The following is an 18,740-nucleotide window of genomic DNA, read 5'->3' as shown; positions in this document are numbered from 1 at the left end:
AAACTACACTTATTTGTCAGCATCTCTGGCAAATGCTGCATTAAAAATAAAAGGACTACTAAGAACTTGACATTATAAGAAGATGCTTGTTTAGTGGCTTCCTTCATACAGATGAATGTGTTCTGTGTGCAGAACCTTCAGACTAGGCCACAGAAAACTGCTCTCAAAAATACATGGATGCCAAAGAAACTAAGTTTTGAAGTAGCTTGTTGTAGAAGACTGGTGGAATGAAATGGTCATGATGTCTGGTGCCAACGCCTTCTCTTTCTCTGAGCATTCCTTGCGCAAAAAATTTATTTCTGATTTATCATGTATAAGAGGTAATCTATCATTCTGGAGTATTGGCCTCGGTTTTCATTTTCTCCCAACATTAGACACCCTTTGTTAACTTCTCTTCATTTTGCGGTGTGCAGCCACTGTGCAGCAATCTCTTCAGTTGAGGGTCTGTAATTGAGTAGTGAATCTTCCACGCATGAGACATTTCTTCATATATCATTTTGACAATGTTCAGTCAGTTCTGAACTTCTTGTAATAAGGGGGATGTTTTGCTCTGAAGAGAGAATAAAATTGTGGTTGTGACTGTATCCAGTCATCCAAACACCCTGCAACACTCCTCATAGGTCTGTTTGTCTGGTTGTCCTACCCAGGTTTTGTCTCTGATTAACTGCATGTTGATTTTCATAAAAATCCTTGAAAACCTCTGGGTTTTGACACTGCCCTGAGCTTAGTGAGGAGAGTCAAGTAACTTCTGGCCTCCAGTCTTAATGTGGGCTGAGTTTTACCGAAGAGTAAACTACTGGCAGAGCTATTCTTTAGCCAGTTTAAATCGGTGCAAAACTGAGCTTGTAACTGTAAACACTGTGTGGCTGATTTTACTTTCTATGGGAATTTCCAGTTAGAGATCTTAACACTTGAGACATTGCTTTCTTGGCTTATGTAATGTTCTCCAAAGAGATTATTATCTCCATTTTGTAGCTGGGTAGAATAAAGTGCTGAATGATCAAGCCTTAAAACTGACTAGAATATGTGTTTGGGGATGCATCCTCGGTACCAGTGACTTCCATACAGTGTTTGTTAGTTTATAAGTAACTTAAAGAAAGTACTGTGTCCCAAGACAACCAGGCTGTGTTCTTTCTCCACTGCACATCGTTACCAACTGTGATGGCTGTGCAAACTAAATTAAACCTCCCAGGACTTACACCCCTCTTGTCTCAAACAGATGGTTTGAAATACCTCAGATCAAGTCACAGCAAGGTCAGTAAGTTTGCATAAGAGCTATTTAGGACCTCACCTGTAGAAGTGACAGACTGAGCTGCATGTGGGAGCTCTGACCCATCTACAGTACTCTGCCAGTGGCCTTTTGACAGAGCCAGAGGACTCCAGTTTGGCTGTGAATCTCTGTGTGTGTGTGTGACTAGTACCACAGAAAATAATACATTTCTTAAAAAAACCCAGATGTATATCTAAACTAAAAAAAAAGTAACAAACCAACCAAACCATCCATGAATACTGAATCACAAGCATTCTATTTACTTCTTTTCTCAGTGATAAGTTTTCTTTGGGTTTCCTGGCTAAAACAATAAATACAAGTTGTAGTACATGTCACAGCAAAACCCAGGAGGGCTGGGACTTGGTCCTTGCTTTCACCACTAGACAGTATCCCCCCTCTCTTCTACTCACATCTTTGGATGGAAAAATATTTAAATCATACCTAACTCAGATTTACAGCCTGAAGTGAGATCTGTGTTTCTGCACCACTCAGGCTGGGGATACAGCTCCCCTTGCACAGGTTGCCTCTGCCCTTGCAGCAGCCGTACCCCCAGCCACCCTCCCCAGCCACACAACAGTTCTTTCCCTGGGCTCTGCCTGATCCAGTGGCCATATATGGCAATAGACTTCATGGTAATAACGCAGGAGAAATGATACAGGGGTTGTCTTGGTTGAGTAAGTCAGAAAAGTATTTTTAAGGGGATACACAGGCACTAAAGACAGACTTGCTGGCTGCTAGTCTGCCAGAATCTCATCCTCACTTTGCTCAGACAATTGGCAGTAAGGCAGAAAGATTAATCTTTTCAGACTAATGGATGCCTAAGGATAATGTTTTCTAGTACAGAAGGTGAAGGGAGTTTCTTTTTGAATCTTAAAGTGTAGGTTATGATGGAAATAATTTCTGCCTTTCCTACCTAGGTTTTCCTTTAGGTAAAACTTCTTGGGGCATTTCGCCTCTGCAAAACACTAAGAGAATTTTGCTGCTCTCTTAAGGAGGAGGAGATTGGCACTAACATATATAGTGTGTAAGGGTCCACTAGAGACAGAAAATGAGAATTTAGTCATGCCAAAATCACAGAGTCACAGAAAGTCAGTACTCTTCCAGCAGTGAAAAAAGAGTGCTTCAAGAATGAGAAATACTGACTTACATCTGGAGCCAAACTCTTTTCCCTCTGCAGTTGTGCAGATTTCCGCTTTATCATATTCCTGTTTTCAGAGTCAAGTGGAAGAGCCAGGGGATACAGCCCATCCTGTTGCTAGTAATTCCAATATTTGCAAAATGTGTGGGTAGAGGGGGATGAGTGGGTGGGTGACTGGATGCGTTTCTGGCCTGGTTACATAAGTAAATATGCAGTTAGGCTGTCAGCTTTCTCCCTTGAACTTGATCATATTGAAAGTGTGAGCTTCTCCTGTAAGCTTCATGAAAATACAAGATGAAATGAGATGCTGTAATCACATCCCTATGGTAAGGACAGTCTGTAGCCTGAACTCATCCAGTGGTATCCACCAGGAGTGAGGTCTGCAACTTCTTGAGTGCAGGACAACTTTTCTGTATCGGGTCCCAAAGAGATCAACCACAAGGAACTACCTACAAATGTACTTTTACTCAGAATTTATTTGTTTTCTGTGTGGCAGAGGTGGCTGGGAAGCAGCTGACTTTCTGATTTTACTGTAGAGCCAGTGCTTTTTATCTGGAGCTTGAATCTTTAATGTATACAGAAGAATCTAATTTGCTTCTTCTTACTTTGCATGTAGAAAGAATAAATGTAGGGCAAGTATTTTGCCTCCAGTCCTGGTGTGTCATTTAAAATAAGATACAAGAATTACAGAAATTTGAAGGTGAATGCAGGCATGAGGTTTTTACAGTAAATGTTAGTGCTTGTGTAGTAAGACAGTTTTAAAGAGAGAAATATTCCAGACACACCATGTGGCAGAAATTCCACTGACTTCACCATTGTCAGTGGCTCAGGACAGGAAATCTTTCCAGCTTTCTACCTAACAAATATTTCTCCCCTCTGACTCTTGTCACTGCACTCAATGCCATCCTCAATATATATATCCTAGTCCAGCTGAGAATTCTGTGCAGAGCACAAGTCTTATGAGGAGTGACTAAGGGAGCTGAGGGTGCTCAGCCTGGAGAAAAGGAGGCTCAGGGGGCACCTTATTGCTCTCTACAGCTACCTGAAAGGAGCTTGTTAGCAAGGTGGAAGTTGGTTTCCCAGGTAACAAGCGACAGGACAAGAGAAAACAGCCTCAGGTTTCACCAGGGGAGGTTTAGATTGCATATCAGGAAAATTTCTTCACTGAAAGGTTTGTCAAGCCCTGGAATAGGCTGTCCAGAAGAGTAAAGCAGTCACAATCTCTGGAGATATTTAAAAGACTGGTAGATGTGGCACTTTGGGACGTGGCTTAGTGGTGGACTTGGCAGTGCTGGGTTAATGGTTGGACTCCATTATCTTAGGGGTCTCTTCCAACATAAACAATTCCATAATTCTATAAATAAGGAATAATAACTGTTCAGACTGCACAAGGTTTTTGCAGATCTGTATTTGAAAGAGGCAGTTCTGAAGTCTGCTAATTGTAATAGTGTAATGGTAATTGTGGTACTTCAGATTCTTGCAGAAGATTATTTTAAATTTATTTAGTTTTGAGGCTATCCAAAGAAGTGAAAGGTCTTCAGTTTTCTGATTACATTTCCTCATAAATTTTAAATATTTTAATAAATAGTCTATTTATAATCTCAATCTGATATTCCTGGCAGATCAGCCTCTATGTGTGTGTATATGTAATGTATAAAAGCACTTACGGTGAGAAAAATAGAAGTATTACCCTTTTCCAGTTAGTGAGAAAACTTTAACTATTAATGGAGTATTTGTACGGTATTCTCAGTACAGCCTTCCAAATGATGCTGTAAAAGAAAAATAACACATTGGAACGCCCCTTGTTTTTTTGCTTTCTAGTTTCAGAGCCATTGAGATACATTTATTCATACTTTCACATATTTCGTTGCCATGCATAAACGTTTTCTGACCTCTGTTCCCCACTCTCACTCACAACTACTTTTTAATGAAAATAGTGGTCTTTTGTTTTCATATGACTCCAGGAGGTGGAACATAGAAAAAACTGATGAGAACTTTTGAGTCTTGTGATTGAAATTATGCAAGTTGGCAATACTGGTGGATTGTTTTATCCTTAAAACCTTGAGCTAAAGCTATATGCATGTGAAAACCAGATTTATCATGGCAGCTGTCTGCAAACATAATTACAGAAAGTGCATCCAGCCAACCATTATATATTACAGACATTTCATCCTGGTGAGCTGTAGAAGAATGAGTTTTATGTTGTGCATTGAATACAATTATATTGCACGTAAAAGGTGATAAGCAAATCTTTGCCAGTGAACGTCTTGAACCCAAATGAAGTGTTGGACCCTTTAATTTGCATTTACCTCAAATCCTACTGCCAACTCCCTCTTGATAATGTGCCATTTTTTTAACCAAAATTTAATTACTACCCAATTAAACGCTTTAATTTCTCCTTAAATATGCAGGGTATGATAAGAACTGGATTTACTTGAGTGCATGACTTTGCACATACTCTATTTAGTTTGTGCTGCCAAATCATTTCCTTCTGTTCTGTCTGTAACTCCCATTACTATCTGCCTTTGCCAAAATTAACTAACTGCGTGGTGTGAGCAGATGCTGAAAACATAAGCCTTTGAATCAGGGTCATTCAAGAGACAGAAATGAATGTTTCCAGAAACTGTACAGTCACATTTCTCTAGGAAGAAAACAGCAGTGTGTTTACACCATACTGAGGACCAGCAGTTGAAAATAAAACAATGCACATAAAAAAATTCTTATGATTTTGGGGAATTCAGAGCTATGTTTAACTCTGAAATTTTCTGTTATAAAAGGCGCCAAGTGCTATGAAATACTTGACTTGCTTCGTGAACAAAATATTGGGAAGTTCAGACAGTCAAGAAAGGATGCTGAAGTGTTTTAAGAAACTACCTCAGAAATAAAAGTGTAGGTTCATTTCCCAGCTTTAATTAGATTTTTTTCAGTGAATCTTTCTTTTGTTCCTGTGTTCTCCCCATGTAAAATGGGGCTGGTGCTCTTCCTTTCTTTATGGCATATAATGCCTGTAATTTATGATGTACTCCTGAGTAGTAATAGGGGTCTTTGTAAGCCCATAAACATTTTATTTGTTTCAGCTTCACTCTTAAAGGGAACTTCAGTGTTGTGAAGACTGTTTGGTGCCATTTTTAACATTTTAATAGTTTGCGCATCAAAATTGTTCAGTTTGAAACTAAAAAGGCATTTTTTGTTGATTTGCTTCTCTTCTTGAAAGAAGTTTGGATTTTGACAGTTAGCCACTTGCTACTTTTCCTGGAACTAGGTTCTCAGGCCGGATCCTCCTCTCTGCCAGCCAGGCTTGCTGTAAACAGTATAAAGGGAGGAGCTGGATATGTAAACACACTCGAGTACATGTAAAAGGGAAAGTCTGCATCTCTAGCTAGTCCGACAGAGTAGAATGCCTTTTGTACCTCTCTTGGCTATGCTGTCCTTGGGTGACTGATCAGCAGTGTAGAGCTCAGCACCACCTCAGCATGAGTCTGGATCAAGAGCCTGTTCTCATCAGCACAAGCAATTTCAGGCTGATAATGGGCTGGTGGTAACCTCACAAGAGATAAAAACCTTAGCTATGTCCATGGGGAATCATCAAACATGTTTACTCATCATGTATTTTTGCATTTGTATAGTTTCAGGGTTTTAAGTCATCCAGATTCTCTCAAAATATGAGTAAATTCCAGGTTCTAGATTTTTTGTTAACTTTTTAAAAGCAGAAGACTTCATTTCCATTTTCTGCAAGCATCTTTACAATTACTTTGATCTATACCTCTAAGTTAATGTGCAAGTGTAATACAAAAATGCCACAAAATACTGCTGTGCAGTAGTAACTAAATTGATCAGCACTTCATTAGTTCTCTGATAACAAAAAAAGAGCATCTGGGTGGTGTGTTAGGCAAAACTCTTGTCCATTGTCTTGAGGAATCTTGGATTTTATCCCACTTTTTCGTCATTGTAATGAAACTAGTTTGCTGGTGTCAGCTGACAGCACATGGAAATCAGCAGCACTATTGGTTTCTTTACTTGAGAGAGCCTTTGGAGCTTAGTTTGTCTAGAAACCGAAACCTTGCACCTCTAGACATTATGTCTCCTCCAGGTCATACATGAAATGACTTAGGGAGGGAGTGTGGAGAAGTTGTTGCAGTGGCAGCCTGCCTGACACCTGCCAGCCTAGTAAATGTCTGTGGGGTTCTCCTTCCCATCTCCCTTCACATACATGTATAATTTTTCTGATTTGTATTTAATGAATAATTAATAAGTTCTACCTTGTCTTCTAAGGTTATAAAAGATGTGTGCAGCAACTGTATGGGAGCTGTAGACTCCGATGGGCCCTTATCAAGTTCTCCAGTACACAAGATGGAGCTGGAAAAGGTAAAGTTATCAAAACAATGAATGAATGAAAAAATCCCTTGCAATTACTTACAGAGACACTGGTAGGCACTGGATGTAAATACTTACTGACTTGTGTTGCTGTTTCAGGCACACAGTCTCTGTGTTGTTTGTGTTTGTTTGGATATGTGCACACATCCTACAGAGTTGAGATTTCTGCCATCTGAGTTGATGTGGCCACGAACAACCAGCAGACTGGCTTGTGTCCAGCTTCTCTTTAGCCATAGACAGGTGCAGACTAAGAGTGTCTGGTGCGTGTGTTGGGATGCAGAGATGCTCTCCATCAAATGCAAAGAGCAAGCAGAGGTGTCACTCTCAGGGAAGAATAACTGAAGATTATACAAAAGTTTCAAGGGGAAGTCTCTTATTTTGGAGAATTTAGTCTTTCGAGAGCTCCGTGGTCATGCTGAGGTCACTGTTTTGGCAGACCCTTTCAAGCATTCATGTCTCAGTACAGAAACTTGGCTATTCACATGTGGTTGTCTCTGTTGCTTTGAGTCAGCAGGATGTGAGAGCAAGAATTAGGAAAATGAGCAGCTTTCCAGTGAATGATCAGTGCATTACCAGCACCAGCTTAAGCCCCTGCTCTGTTAAGGCATCTGTATGAGCAAATCCCTCTGCAGACCCTGCTTAAAAATCCCCCTGACAAAGGCTTCATCAGCAAACTCCTAATGGCCAGTTTCACCCCTCTGGTGGAAACGCACCATGGTCAGTGTCATTATGTTTCTTTGCACCTGGGAAACCAAGAGCAAAGCATCTTCCAGGACAGCTCAGACTTCCTGGTTTTACAGGTAAAAGCTGTTACCTGTACATACTTGCAAACACCTGCACAGTATTGACAAAGTAACTGAAACTATCATAGCTTTTTTTCTAAAATGCATGCCATAAGAAAGTGTAACTCCTCTTGTGTTACTTTTTGTGATAATCTGCACATCTTCATGGTTTGACCACTCATGAGTTATGTCACCAAAACTGTGCTAGCATAAGCTCTATCTGCCTCGTCCTGTATCTCATGCACAGCCATTACAGAATGATCAGCACTAAAGATTTGTTTCAAAAGCCTCTTTTTTGAACATATTGAAAGTACTGAAGCACCTTCTAGGAATGCCCTATTTCCTGATAAGTTACACATTTATAAAGCATTATGTAAAGATACAGTTTTTACCATATCCTTATCTGATCCATGTACTTCTTTATTGTAACATTTCAAATCTAGAAATTAATTTATAATATATTGTGAATTTTAACTACATTTTCAAGTATAGACTATTTTGTTGTTTCTGTGATTCTCTAAAGCCTCTAAAACTGAAGATTTTACTATTTCTCTTCCATGTGGATAAGAATTTGAAATATCTTTTGTTTCATAGTAAACATACTTTTAAATTGACTTGATTTGATGAAGGTGCAAGAATTATGTGTCCGCTAATCTCTTTGCCCCTGCAGAAGTTGTCATTTGAGAGGCCAAGCTCAGATGGGGAGGGTGCTGTGGAAAATGGCGTCACTACTGTGTGCAATGGGAAAGAACAAGGTATGTCTCAGATCGAGAGATGTTTGGTGTAAGTAGTGTGTGCACATAGGGAGTGATAGGTAGTGAAATACCTGCCTTTTGTCTTTTCAAAACAGGTGGTAAAGTTTTTGAATATTTTTATTGGGATTCAATTTAACTTGAAATTTCAATAATGTCAGGAATGACTCCTTAAATTTTTGCAGTAACAGAAGGCATTCAATGTTATTATGCAGGTAAAGTAACCAGTATAAGGAAACAATACAAAAATTTTGACTTGGCCTTTTCTGTGTTCAAAAGTACAGTTTTTCAGGCCTTGAACGACCACTATAGGCAACTCACAGGTTTTTTATTAACTATATATTGACAACATAAAGAGTGAGTGTACAGCTTCCAAGCAAAAAAGCAATCACTGAATACTAGAAGTAAAGAATCATGTATATTTTATAAGTATGACTAGTGACAGGACCTGAGGAAATGGCCTGAAGTTGTGTTAGGGGAGATCAGGCACTGGAACAGGCTCTCCAGGGAAGTGGTCACAGCACCAAACCTGCCAGAGTTCAAGGAGCATTCGGATGATACTCTCAGGTACATGGTGTGACTTTTGGAGATGGTCTTTGTGGGTCCCATCCAACTCAGCATATTCTGTGATTCTGTGATGTATTGAGATATATATATATATATATGCAAGTATACATTCATATATGTATGCACGTATATACACCATTTATATATGTCTGTGTGTACACAGATACCTTTTTATATAAACTATTATGTATGATTATTTATATTAACATAATAAAATGTATATGGTCATGCAATATCAGTGGGTTTGTAATTGCATATGTATATAATTTTGCATATGCTACTTAGAAGCCATGCATGTTCTGTAGTCCTTGTAATCTCACAAATACAAATCTCAAACCCAGAGGGAGTTGTGCCTGAGTTGTATCTAATACATTCAACCCCTATGCTCTCTCCCCCATCCCCTTTCCTCCTCCCCAAAGCGGAATAAATACTGTGACTTTGTTAACTTGCCATATACCAATGCCATGGTTTAGTTAAGACAGTTTTTCTGTAGCTGTTAAATAAAGGGTAACGTGAGCTGCAGTGAGCGCAATGTCAATACTGGCCTTGGTGCCAGCGCTGTCTCGCCTATTGACTCATTTCCTTTATCTGCTCCCGGTGTCATTTTCCAGCATTTCCTGGCTATACAGTTCTCTGGCATACCCAACAGTTTGCAACAACATCAGGTTTTGTGGTTTCTGAAAGTTGTGGTATATTTTTAGATTTCACCCTGTAAAATCTTCTACTAAGCTTTCATAAAACTCAGTACCATTTTAATCTCTGAAACCTGCTGAGAAACATCTGTGACCCAAAACCTGTGTTGACCATGATGTCCAGAAGTGCCTGGTGGCTCAGGTATTCCATGGGAAGTATGATGGAGCATGTGCTGCTGGAAAAGTAGCCCAGCTTAGAAGTCTCAAGGAGGGTCATTTAAAACACTAGCTCCTTTTGAAAATTGACCTTCAATATGTAGTAGTAAAGATAATAGCCATTAGTGACTGCAAGAAGACTGAAGTGTGGCTGGCATCATTTTCAGGGTCCTGGATCATGTTATGCTATTTTTGAATAATAAATAGGAAATACTTAAGGGAGTACTTGGAAGGGGAAAATTCCGAAAATGGTCATCTTCAGCCAGAAACCACTGCCAGCCTCTGCTCTACCCTTCACCAGCTGCTCACTTTGCCGTGGGGAAGGAAATGAGAAGAAAAGGCTTTTGTGGAAAAAAGAAATCACTGGCAAACAGGCAATCAGTAATTCTTTAGACTCAAAAAGATTAAGTCATGAAGGCCTCATTTCTGCTGTCTCTCAGTTCTGCAGGAATAAAGCCCAGCAATGTGAAGGGAAGACAGGACAGAAAAACAAAGACTGAAATGGGCTTATTCCACTGTCTGTTCATAGTCATGGGAATGATTCCTTTGGGCTTCTGTCTCAGAGAAATGAGGTTTTCTTAGTCTCTGGCTTTTTTCTGTGCTTTTCATCTCCTACCCCTCAACAGCCGCAGTCAGCTGTCAGCTGCTACTGTGTGGAATGGAAACCCATCCGAGGGCAGGTGTTGTGCTCGGGTTTCCCCCCAGGCAGGCGTTCGTGAGCACATGGGAAGGGTGCCCTTCCTGCCTCCCTTCATCAGTGGAGCTCATTGCCATGTTTAGAGAGCACAGTATAAGTTGTGAACACCCTGCCCTTGAAAAGAGAGAATTAGACCTTTGCTTGTGTACACGCCTCAGTGTGGTGCAGTTGGCTGTGGAGCGGCTGCGGGCACCTGCAGAGCTGCCTTTCTCACACAGCTTTGTGCAGGCTTGGCTACAGATACCATTTCTAAATAATGTTTCATGGTTGCTAACAATTAAACTAAATATGATAATTTATCCCATGGTGAATCACAAACTGCTTCTATTTTCCCTGGATTCTTCTTCCCAAGTTCATCAATTCATGCAGTCATTTCTCATATGAATATTTTGCCTGGTTTTGCCTCCATTTTTTCCCTCAGTTTACATGAGTCCATAACCACTAAAATGATATCAGGGAATAAAGATAGAGCAACTTCATCAGTAGTTATTTTAAATGCATTGTGCATCAAAATTATGTCTCAGGGCAAGCTGACGGAAACTTTTGGTGCTTTGTCAGTTATCAGAGAGACTTTTGCTCTGTTGATGGAATCCAGTTTAGGCCACTGAATGTGTTTTCTGAACTTTATTTTGTTTTGTTCTGTTCTGCAAATAAAAGGTCTGTTTTTTTCTGATCTGTTTATAAAACTTTTATATAAAAACTTGTTAGGATTTTAGTCAGGTAGGCACTTTTAACAATTATATCCATAGTCCTTGGCATATTACATTCAGCAGCTCAGTATGCCTCAGTGCACAGAGTTGTCATGCTACTGTTTCATATGAAGTTAATGGAAGCACAGACTGGATACCTCTTCTCAGCAGAGCTTTTTCTTTCCAAGCCTTCATGATCACAGAAATTGTCAAATTTAGCTATCCAAGCTATCCAATGTTTATACTGATCCCACTAATTTAATTGTTAGTAGTTAATTTATGAGTCTTGTCTTTCTAAAACATCAATTGTGGTGTCTTAACCTAATTGTACATCGCAGGAGTATTTTTGCTAGGCAAGCATATTCTGTCTGGTTTTGTGTACTTTATTTTTGTGTGTATGAGCTAAATTTCTTTGCAGTTACCTCCATCATACTGATAAATTAGATGATGTCTGCTGACAAGGAGACTTGCAGCTTGATTAGATTAAATAAAATTAGATACTTGACTTTTGTTTTTATTATCTTTCAGAATGCCATGATTTTTATAATGCAGAGCATTAGAGAGGGCATATAGTGCTTGTCTCTTTGCAGTCTGTAACTTTTGTACAAATATTCATGTCACACAGAATATTTTTGTCTGAACTTCTGTTTTTATTCACATTCTCTCTCTTCATTGGTTAGTGTAAACACACTTTAATACAAACTTATGCTTTCTTAATAGTGAAGAGGAAAAAAAGCTCGAAAACAGAAGCCAAGGGCACTGTGACTAAAGTAACAGGGAAAAAAATAACGAAGATAATTGGTTTAGGAAAGAAAAAGCCATCAACAGATGAACAGACCTCATCAGCTGAAGAAGATGTTCCAACATGTGGTAATTGATTTTTCTCCTTGAGTCTTAAATGCACATTGCCAGTAAAACTTTATAGAATTCTAGCCTAGAAATTTCTCTAAAATTGCTTTTACTGCTATAATTTTCCCCCAACATCAGAAGGATGCAACAAGACTTCAGGAGGAGTAATCAAGAGTTTTGATTCAAAGAGACTTAACATAATTTTACTTTTTAAATAAAATGGTAGTACATGCTCAGAAGGAATGTCACTCCTCTTAGCAGAAGATCACTCCTCTTTGCAGAAGAGAAGTGTGGACAAAAAGCGTAAAGAAACAAGAGCTATTCTCAAGCAAATGGTTATAAAATGAATATAGGGTGAACTGTGAAATAGATTTAGTCTAGGAATCAGAAGAAGGTTCTTGGAAAGTGGTCAAGTCTCTTATAATCGATTGTGGTTAAGGTTTTATGGAATAGCAGGCAGTGGTCAGCCAGCCTCAGCCAAAGTGATTTCAATTTAATTATGGCTTCCTAAAGTGGTACATATTGGACAAAATGAAGTAACAAATTACTAAGCTATTTTAACTCTTAATTTTGATCACTCCATATGACAGCTGTAGTGCTTGGCAGCACAAAGGAAGTGTATAAAAAAAGTATGCAGAATATACTTTCATTCTGTATCTTAGCTGTTAAGGTTTGCTCACAATTTAAGACTTTGTGCAATGCACTTAGCTGAGGTCCTCACAGCTCTGCTATTTTAAAACAATGCAATGTATTTGCATTGTCATGTTTGCCTTTTAGTGCTCAAGTGTTAAGTAACACATCCATACATGAATAAAAGCCACCCTTCACCCAATTCCTTCCAAAACCAATTTTTCTTAGAAAGCGTTGAGGCAATTGCACTGGATTCTGAATTTGAATTTGCCTTTTACCCTTTAATTGACCCAGAAAAACTTTGGGAAACCCAGTGATTAAGCAGTAGTTGGAAGAACATGAAGTGTGATAGATGCTTGTCCAAGGTGGTAGAAGCAGATCCATGGACCACCAGAGAGAACGCTATAGGTCACGAGTGGCTTTCAAGCCACACTTTGGAAACCATTCACATAAGCAAACTTTGATTAAATAAGTGTGTGTATATATATCTATACATCAGCTAAGTACAAGTGTGATTTATTGACCAGAAGAACAGCTGGGAAAAGCTGTGTCCAGCCAGATGCATTGTCTGAAGCATCTGGCTTCAATAAAAGCTCAAACTTCCGGGCTCTCATACTCTGTTGATTGTTCTGTATTATGTGAGATGTTAACCACAGCTGTACAATCTAATTCCTAGTATTTCTATCATTACTTCGGGTATGGACATAAATACAGCCATTACTATTTGCCTGCATTTGGCTCTACTCAACGCCACTTGTAGATTTTATAGGAAAATGTATAAGTGTTCTAGGCTTTGGTCATTGCAGGAAGTCTTTGCAGAAGGATTTCTCACCACCAGAAAATTGGCTCAGTTCAGTGCCCTCTGGGAGGCTGCTCCATAGTTCAAGGTTTTTACCCTTTGGAAGGCTCTACCTCCCATGAACACAGGGAAAATCCCAGCAGGGCTTCAGGGGACACCCAGCTAGAGTGGAAACTAAAACCCACCAGCACTTGGAGTCATGGCAAAGCTCTTACCTACAACTTCACTGGTCCTAGACTGCCAGGGCTAAGTGGAAGTACTAATGCCCCAGCTGGGAACACACTCAAGGCATTCTGGTCATGTCAGCAGTTGAAGGTTTAAGCAGAGATACGTGGGGGGAAGAGTGTGGGATCTTGCATAGTTCAGCTGAAGTAGTAAGTTTTGGACAGCTTTTCTGAGAGGTGCATTGGAAATAGAGGGGAAAAACTGTCTGAAAAAAAGGACTCTCACTCCTAAACAAGCCATCTGGCTTGCACATGAAGAGTTTTTCATTTCTAGGGATTGTAATGTAATGCACAGTGATGCAGGGTTTTGTTACAGGAGGAGAGAGAAGAGCTGAAGAGGGTGATCATCACAAGGAGCCAAAACCCCAGAGGATTGTGCACATCCTCATTTTTTTATAGCACCTTCCAAGATGTGCGCAATTCCAATCTGATATATCCTGTTGGATCACATTTGTATGTTGGAACCATAATGTTGAAAGGAAAACCCAGAAAAATTAATAAGTCATAATTTTAATGAAAACCAAAGAGAGAGCTCTCCAACAGGATTAAATGAAAATCAGATTTGAGATAGAGGAAAATTTTTTAACCTCACTTCTGGCCTTTCCAAGATACCATTTATTTTCTTCTTCATAGCCTGTTTGGAAGCATCAACATGCTGAATTCATGTACTGTTTGTAATGTGGAGGCAAAAATATTTTTTTTTTCATTCACAAACTATAATAAGGCAAGAAAAATGGTCATTGCTTTGATTGTAAGGTTTAAGTCTGGAATGATTGTTGTTATGGGACAGAGAAGGAAGACCACAAAACACTGCCCAGTTAATGGTGTTCTATGCCTGGACACTGTATCGATATAAAGCCTGATAAGAGAAGTGGGTGTACTTAAAAGGCAATTTGTTAATGACATTTTAGTATGTTGTAGGGGTACTGTATCATCCATGGGGAAAAGAAAATCTATTTTAAATCTTTCAGTTTTAAGTTTAGCTAAATATCATACATATTTGCTTTTTGAATTTTAAGCCAGTATGAATTTTACTTTTATTTGCATGGGTAATGATCTTTTAAATTCTGGTTTACAAATCAGATATGCATTGTTTTTTCTTAATGAAATCAGAACATACAGCATCAACATCTAATAAGTCTTCAAAACACTGCTTTTAGATGTTACAGAAGGTATCTCATAACCTAATTATATAATATGAGCCATTATTTTCCCAGATAATTTTGGTCAGCCACAGTTACCAAAGCCGTTAGCCATGGAGAGTCTGTGTGAGCACATTGACTGTGGACTGTGTATGTAAAGTTTTATCACAGTCCCTCTCCTATTCTTGCCAAAGTCTTGGGTATCGGTGTGCTCCTTCTCATCCAGCTGCTGCAGTGACTGACACAGCCATTTGTACATGAGCAGGATCACATATTTATATGCTCTTTTCTAGGTTATTGTCACAGTGATAGTTTTCCTTAAAAGAAGCGAGGCAGGGTCGCTCACTTATCTTCCTAAAGCCCATCTAGACTTTCTGTTACAAGAGGAACATGTTATTTAATGGCTAGCATTACACTGAGAAATGTTTTTTTTTTTATTTCTTTTCAAAAAAAGTTAGAAGTAAAATATCTCACATTTCGTTTTATTGCAGGATATCTCAATGTGCTCTCTAATAACCGTTGGCGTGAGCGCTGGTGCAGAGTGAAAGAGAATAAACTGATTTTCCACAAGGACAGGACAGATCTGAAGACACACATTGTTTCTATCCCTCTCCGTGGCTGCGAAGTCATCCTGGGACTGGATTCGAAGCATCCCCTGACCTTCCGCCTGCTCCGAAATGGGCAGGAGGTTGCTGTGCTTGAGGTGCAGTGGTTGCTAATGACTGTGACTTGTACAAACACCCACAAGCTAAATTAGAGAAGCATTTTCATTGCAATCTGTCCATTCAAAAAAAAATATTTGGAATAATATTATTGCAGAACTGAGTAAGAAATACTGGAAGAAATATTAAGTGTCGTAGACAAGGAAATAACTGACATTTAATGTAGTACAGAAATCTTCTCATTAAGATGCTTTTTTCTGCACTGACCTTCCCTTGACCTGGTACGAAAATATTCCTGCTCCTTCTGTAGGCATACTTCGTACATCAGGGACATAATTACATTTAGTAAATAACTTAGCAATAATTAAATAATGGATCACTGTTGATGGGAGCTCTAGAGCTCTTAGCTCTCATTTGTCTGCTACTTATGGAAACTCCTTTTGCTCAGTCTATGCCTATATTAAGGTAATTGTGCAGTAAGAAAATACAATGTGCCAGCATCCTGGTGTGTCTCTTGACACACTGGCATGCTCCTTCTGCTATAAAGGTCACAGCTTTGCCTGTGTTAGGTGGGTCAGGATTTCTATAGGGGCTTTATTCATCATATTTTAAAATCTAAAATGAGAAACCAAGTATAATAAAGATTTAGGAGGAGGCAGCCTTTTGTTTTCAGTGGCAGGATGGGCTCTTTAACCACTTTGGGTTTCCAGCTACAGGTCGTGTTAGTCTCCTGTCCTTGCAATTAGGTGAGTTATGTGAGAGCAGTTCAAAGAAGTTGAAAAACTAGAAAACGGATCAAGTAAATGTGAAAGGCAATGAAATATTTAAAAATAAGAACATATTTAGAAATAGCACAGTTTTCTTCCCCCCTACTTTTATCCATTATTATTTTGCTAATGTTTAACTTTCAAATTGATGATTGGAAGCAAAATATGAAAAACTTAAAATTCTTTTAGTCATATTCATGTTTTTGCTTACACTATCAGAAAAATGAATGCTGTCATCTAGACAAATTCGTGAAATTTTTCAGAAAGTGACATTAAAATCTCACTATTTTATTCCTTTCCTCCCTCTTGTTTCTACTTAGCAGTAACACTTTCTTCTCAGGAATCATGCTATCTAAAATTCCCCAGCCTAGCACAGGAAAATAATTCTGTTAAAGCTTTCAACATTCTGAAGTCTAAAATAAGCAGTACTTGAATCTAAATCCACTAGCCTTAAACAATTATTTTTTTCTTCTTTTTTGTGGATTGTCCACTTTGTATTACATCATAACTGATGAGCACACAGCTTACTTAAAGTGCACTCCTTCTAGCAAAGCAGATTTAATAAGAAATCCTGGGGTTTTTAGGACTTCAGCAGAGTGAAACCAGAGCCTCTCCTACAATGTGGTAGCAATTTGTCAACCAAGAAGAATGTGCCGTTTTGCAATAATGCTCAGCTCAGTGGCAGAGCCAAGACCTGACCTATGTTCTTGCCCTCTCCTCACAGGCATCCTCCTCTGAAGACATGGGCAGATGGATAGGAATCTTGCTGGCGGAAACAGGGTCTTCAACAGACCCTGGAGCTCTGCACTATGACTACATCGATGTGGAAATGACAGCAAGCGTCATCCAGGCTGCAAAACAGACTTTCTGGTGAGAGGCGTTCAGCTTCCCGGGTGTTTCCAGTACTCTGAGAACTTATATCCATATATTAACTACACTGCCAACACAGCTTATCAAAATCCACCTCCCTCTTTGCCAAATACTGAACTCCTGAAGTGTTTCAGCATCATGACATGTTAGATGTGTTTGTGATTATTGTGTTGGCATCCTGCTAAGTTCTGTAAAAGATGCAAGGCACTATGCAACTTCACTCAAATCTTTACTAATTTTTTCAGTAAGTCCCCTTATGAAATGCTGTATTTTAATCTTTTATTTTGCCTGAAGACTTAGAACTATCACTGAAAGAGAACAAATATTCCGATATATGCAGCTGCGTAATTCACATTTCCTGGCTGTATTTGCTCTACATATAGCCAAATAGACAGCAAATTATTGGCCAATATATGGTACACACTAAAAAAATATATAGCAAATTTAAGCCTTGGATAGTCACATTCTCAATGTTTCCTTCTCAGGTTCTTTCTGATTAATTAAAAGCTTCATCAAGCTCACCCCAGTCCAGTTAATTTCTGGAGTTTAATTTAGGAGGTGGAAATTGGGAAAGTGTCTAGGGCACAGCATGAAAACTGTTTAAATTGCAAATCAGTCTGGCAAATTCCCCATTACTGATCCTGTGCTAAGAAGGGTAATCATGCTTAGCATATATAGTGATTTACACATTTGAATCATTTTAGGCATTACAGCAGTCTTTGGTGGGAAAAGGCTTCCATATTTCCTTGGCTAGATGAGGCCATTTAAAAAGGGGAGTGAAGAAGCAGTTGGGGCAGGCGGGATGCCCTGCTGCAGACATTCCCGCGGTCCGAAAACGGGTTGCCAGAGGAGGCAGCTGGCAAAGGCATCATCCCTCAGCCCACTGCAAAATGAGACTCCCCTTACAAACTCAGAATTTGTGTGACTTAATACATTAGGGAATCACACCCCATCTGCCCATTTTGACTTTAAACAGACATAAAATGAAAAAAAAAAATGTCATCCAAAAGAAGATCCTCCTGCCATTAGTGAGATGCCAAGACAAGTTTAACGAGAAAATGCACAGCTTCAATCCGTGTCTTCTGGTAGAAATCAAAGTGACTCAGTGTTACCACAAGCTCAGTTTTGTGAAAACCAGATAATTTTGATAGAATTAAAATGCACCTAGCATACAGATTTATGTTAATACCTTTTTAGTAGTTAATAGGGCTCAAAAAATTGTTCGTGTTGACATGTATTTTTGCTTCAGTCAGCATCAAGCAATAACCACATTTAAGAGAAATAGAATGGTAACCTCTTCCCTCAGATACTGCGTGGCTTTCCTTTTCTGCACAAATGTGATACTAATTGGAGCCAAGTGAAAAAACATATGCAACTAGACCACATGTTAGAAAGGAATGTCAAACAACTTGCAAAATAGCAGAGTTCCCCTATTAAGAATTAGTTAAAATTCATTGGGTGTCTTGAAGAGCCTGCAAGTGTTTGCTGATAAGCAAGTAGAGTAGCTTTCTGCTGATTTTGAGCTACTCTTAGAAAATGAGGAGAAATTACAATGATAATTAAATGTTAATAAAATACTTATTAGCCCATTATAGAATGGATATCAGTATTCCAAATTAAATGCAGTTATCATTAAAACTTTGATTATTGCAGAGTCACTTCAGATTATTGCTTATTCAT

The 18,740-nt window shown here is 39.0% G+C and overlaps 1 protein-coding gene across 4 annotated transcripts in view; it reads left to right on the top strand.

The window, feature by feature from the left end:
- Window positions 1-18,740, top strand: part of AFAP1 (actin filament associated protein 1) — a 116,764-nt gene that overhangs the window by 80,971 nt on the left and 17,053 nt on the right. For all 4 annotated transcript variants that reach the window (XM_071556858.1, XM_071556857.1, XM_071556856.1 and 1 more), the window contains exons 7-11: window positions 6,681-6,773; window positions 8,235-8,319; window positions 11,838-11,987; window positions 15,253-15,464; window positions 16,915-17,060. In XM_071556858.1, coding sequence (XP_071412959.1) covers window positions 6,681-6,773; window positions 8,235-8,319; window positions 11,838-11,987; window positions 15,253-15,464; window positions 16,915-17,060 — 686 coding nt within the window. The remainder of the gene's footprint in view (window positions 1-6,680; window positions 6,774-8,234; window positions 8,320-11,837; window positions 11,988-15,252; window positions 15,465-16,914; window positions 17,061-18,740) is intronic.

This window comes from Pithys albifrons, chromosome 5 (genome assembly GCF_047495875.1).
Source record: "Pithys albifrons albifrons isolate INPA30051 chromosome 5, PitAlb_v1, whole genome shotgun sequence".
Lineage (NCBI taxonomy): Eukaryota > Metazoa > Chordata > Aves > Passeriformes > Thamnophilidae > Pithys > Pithys albifrons.
This window is presented reverse-complemented; position numbering and strand designations above follow the sequence as displayed.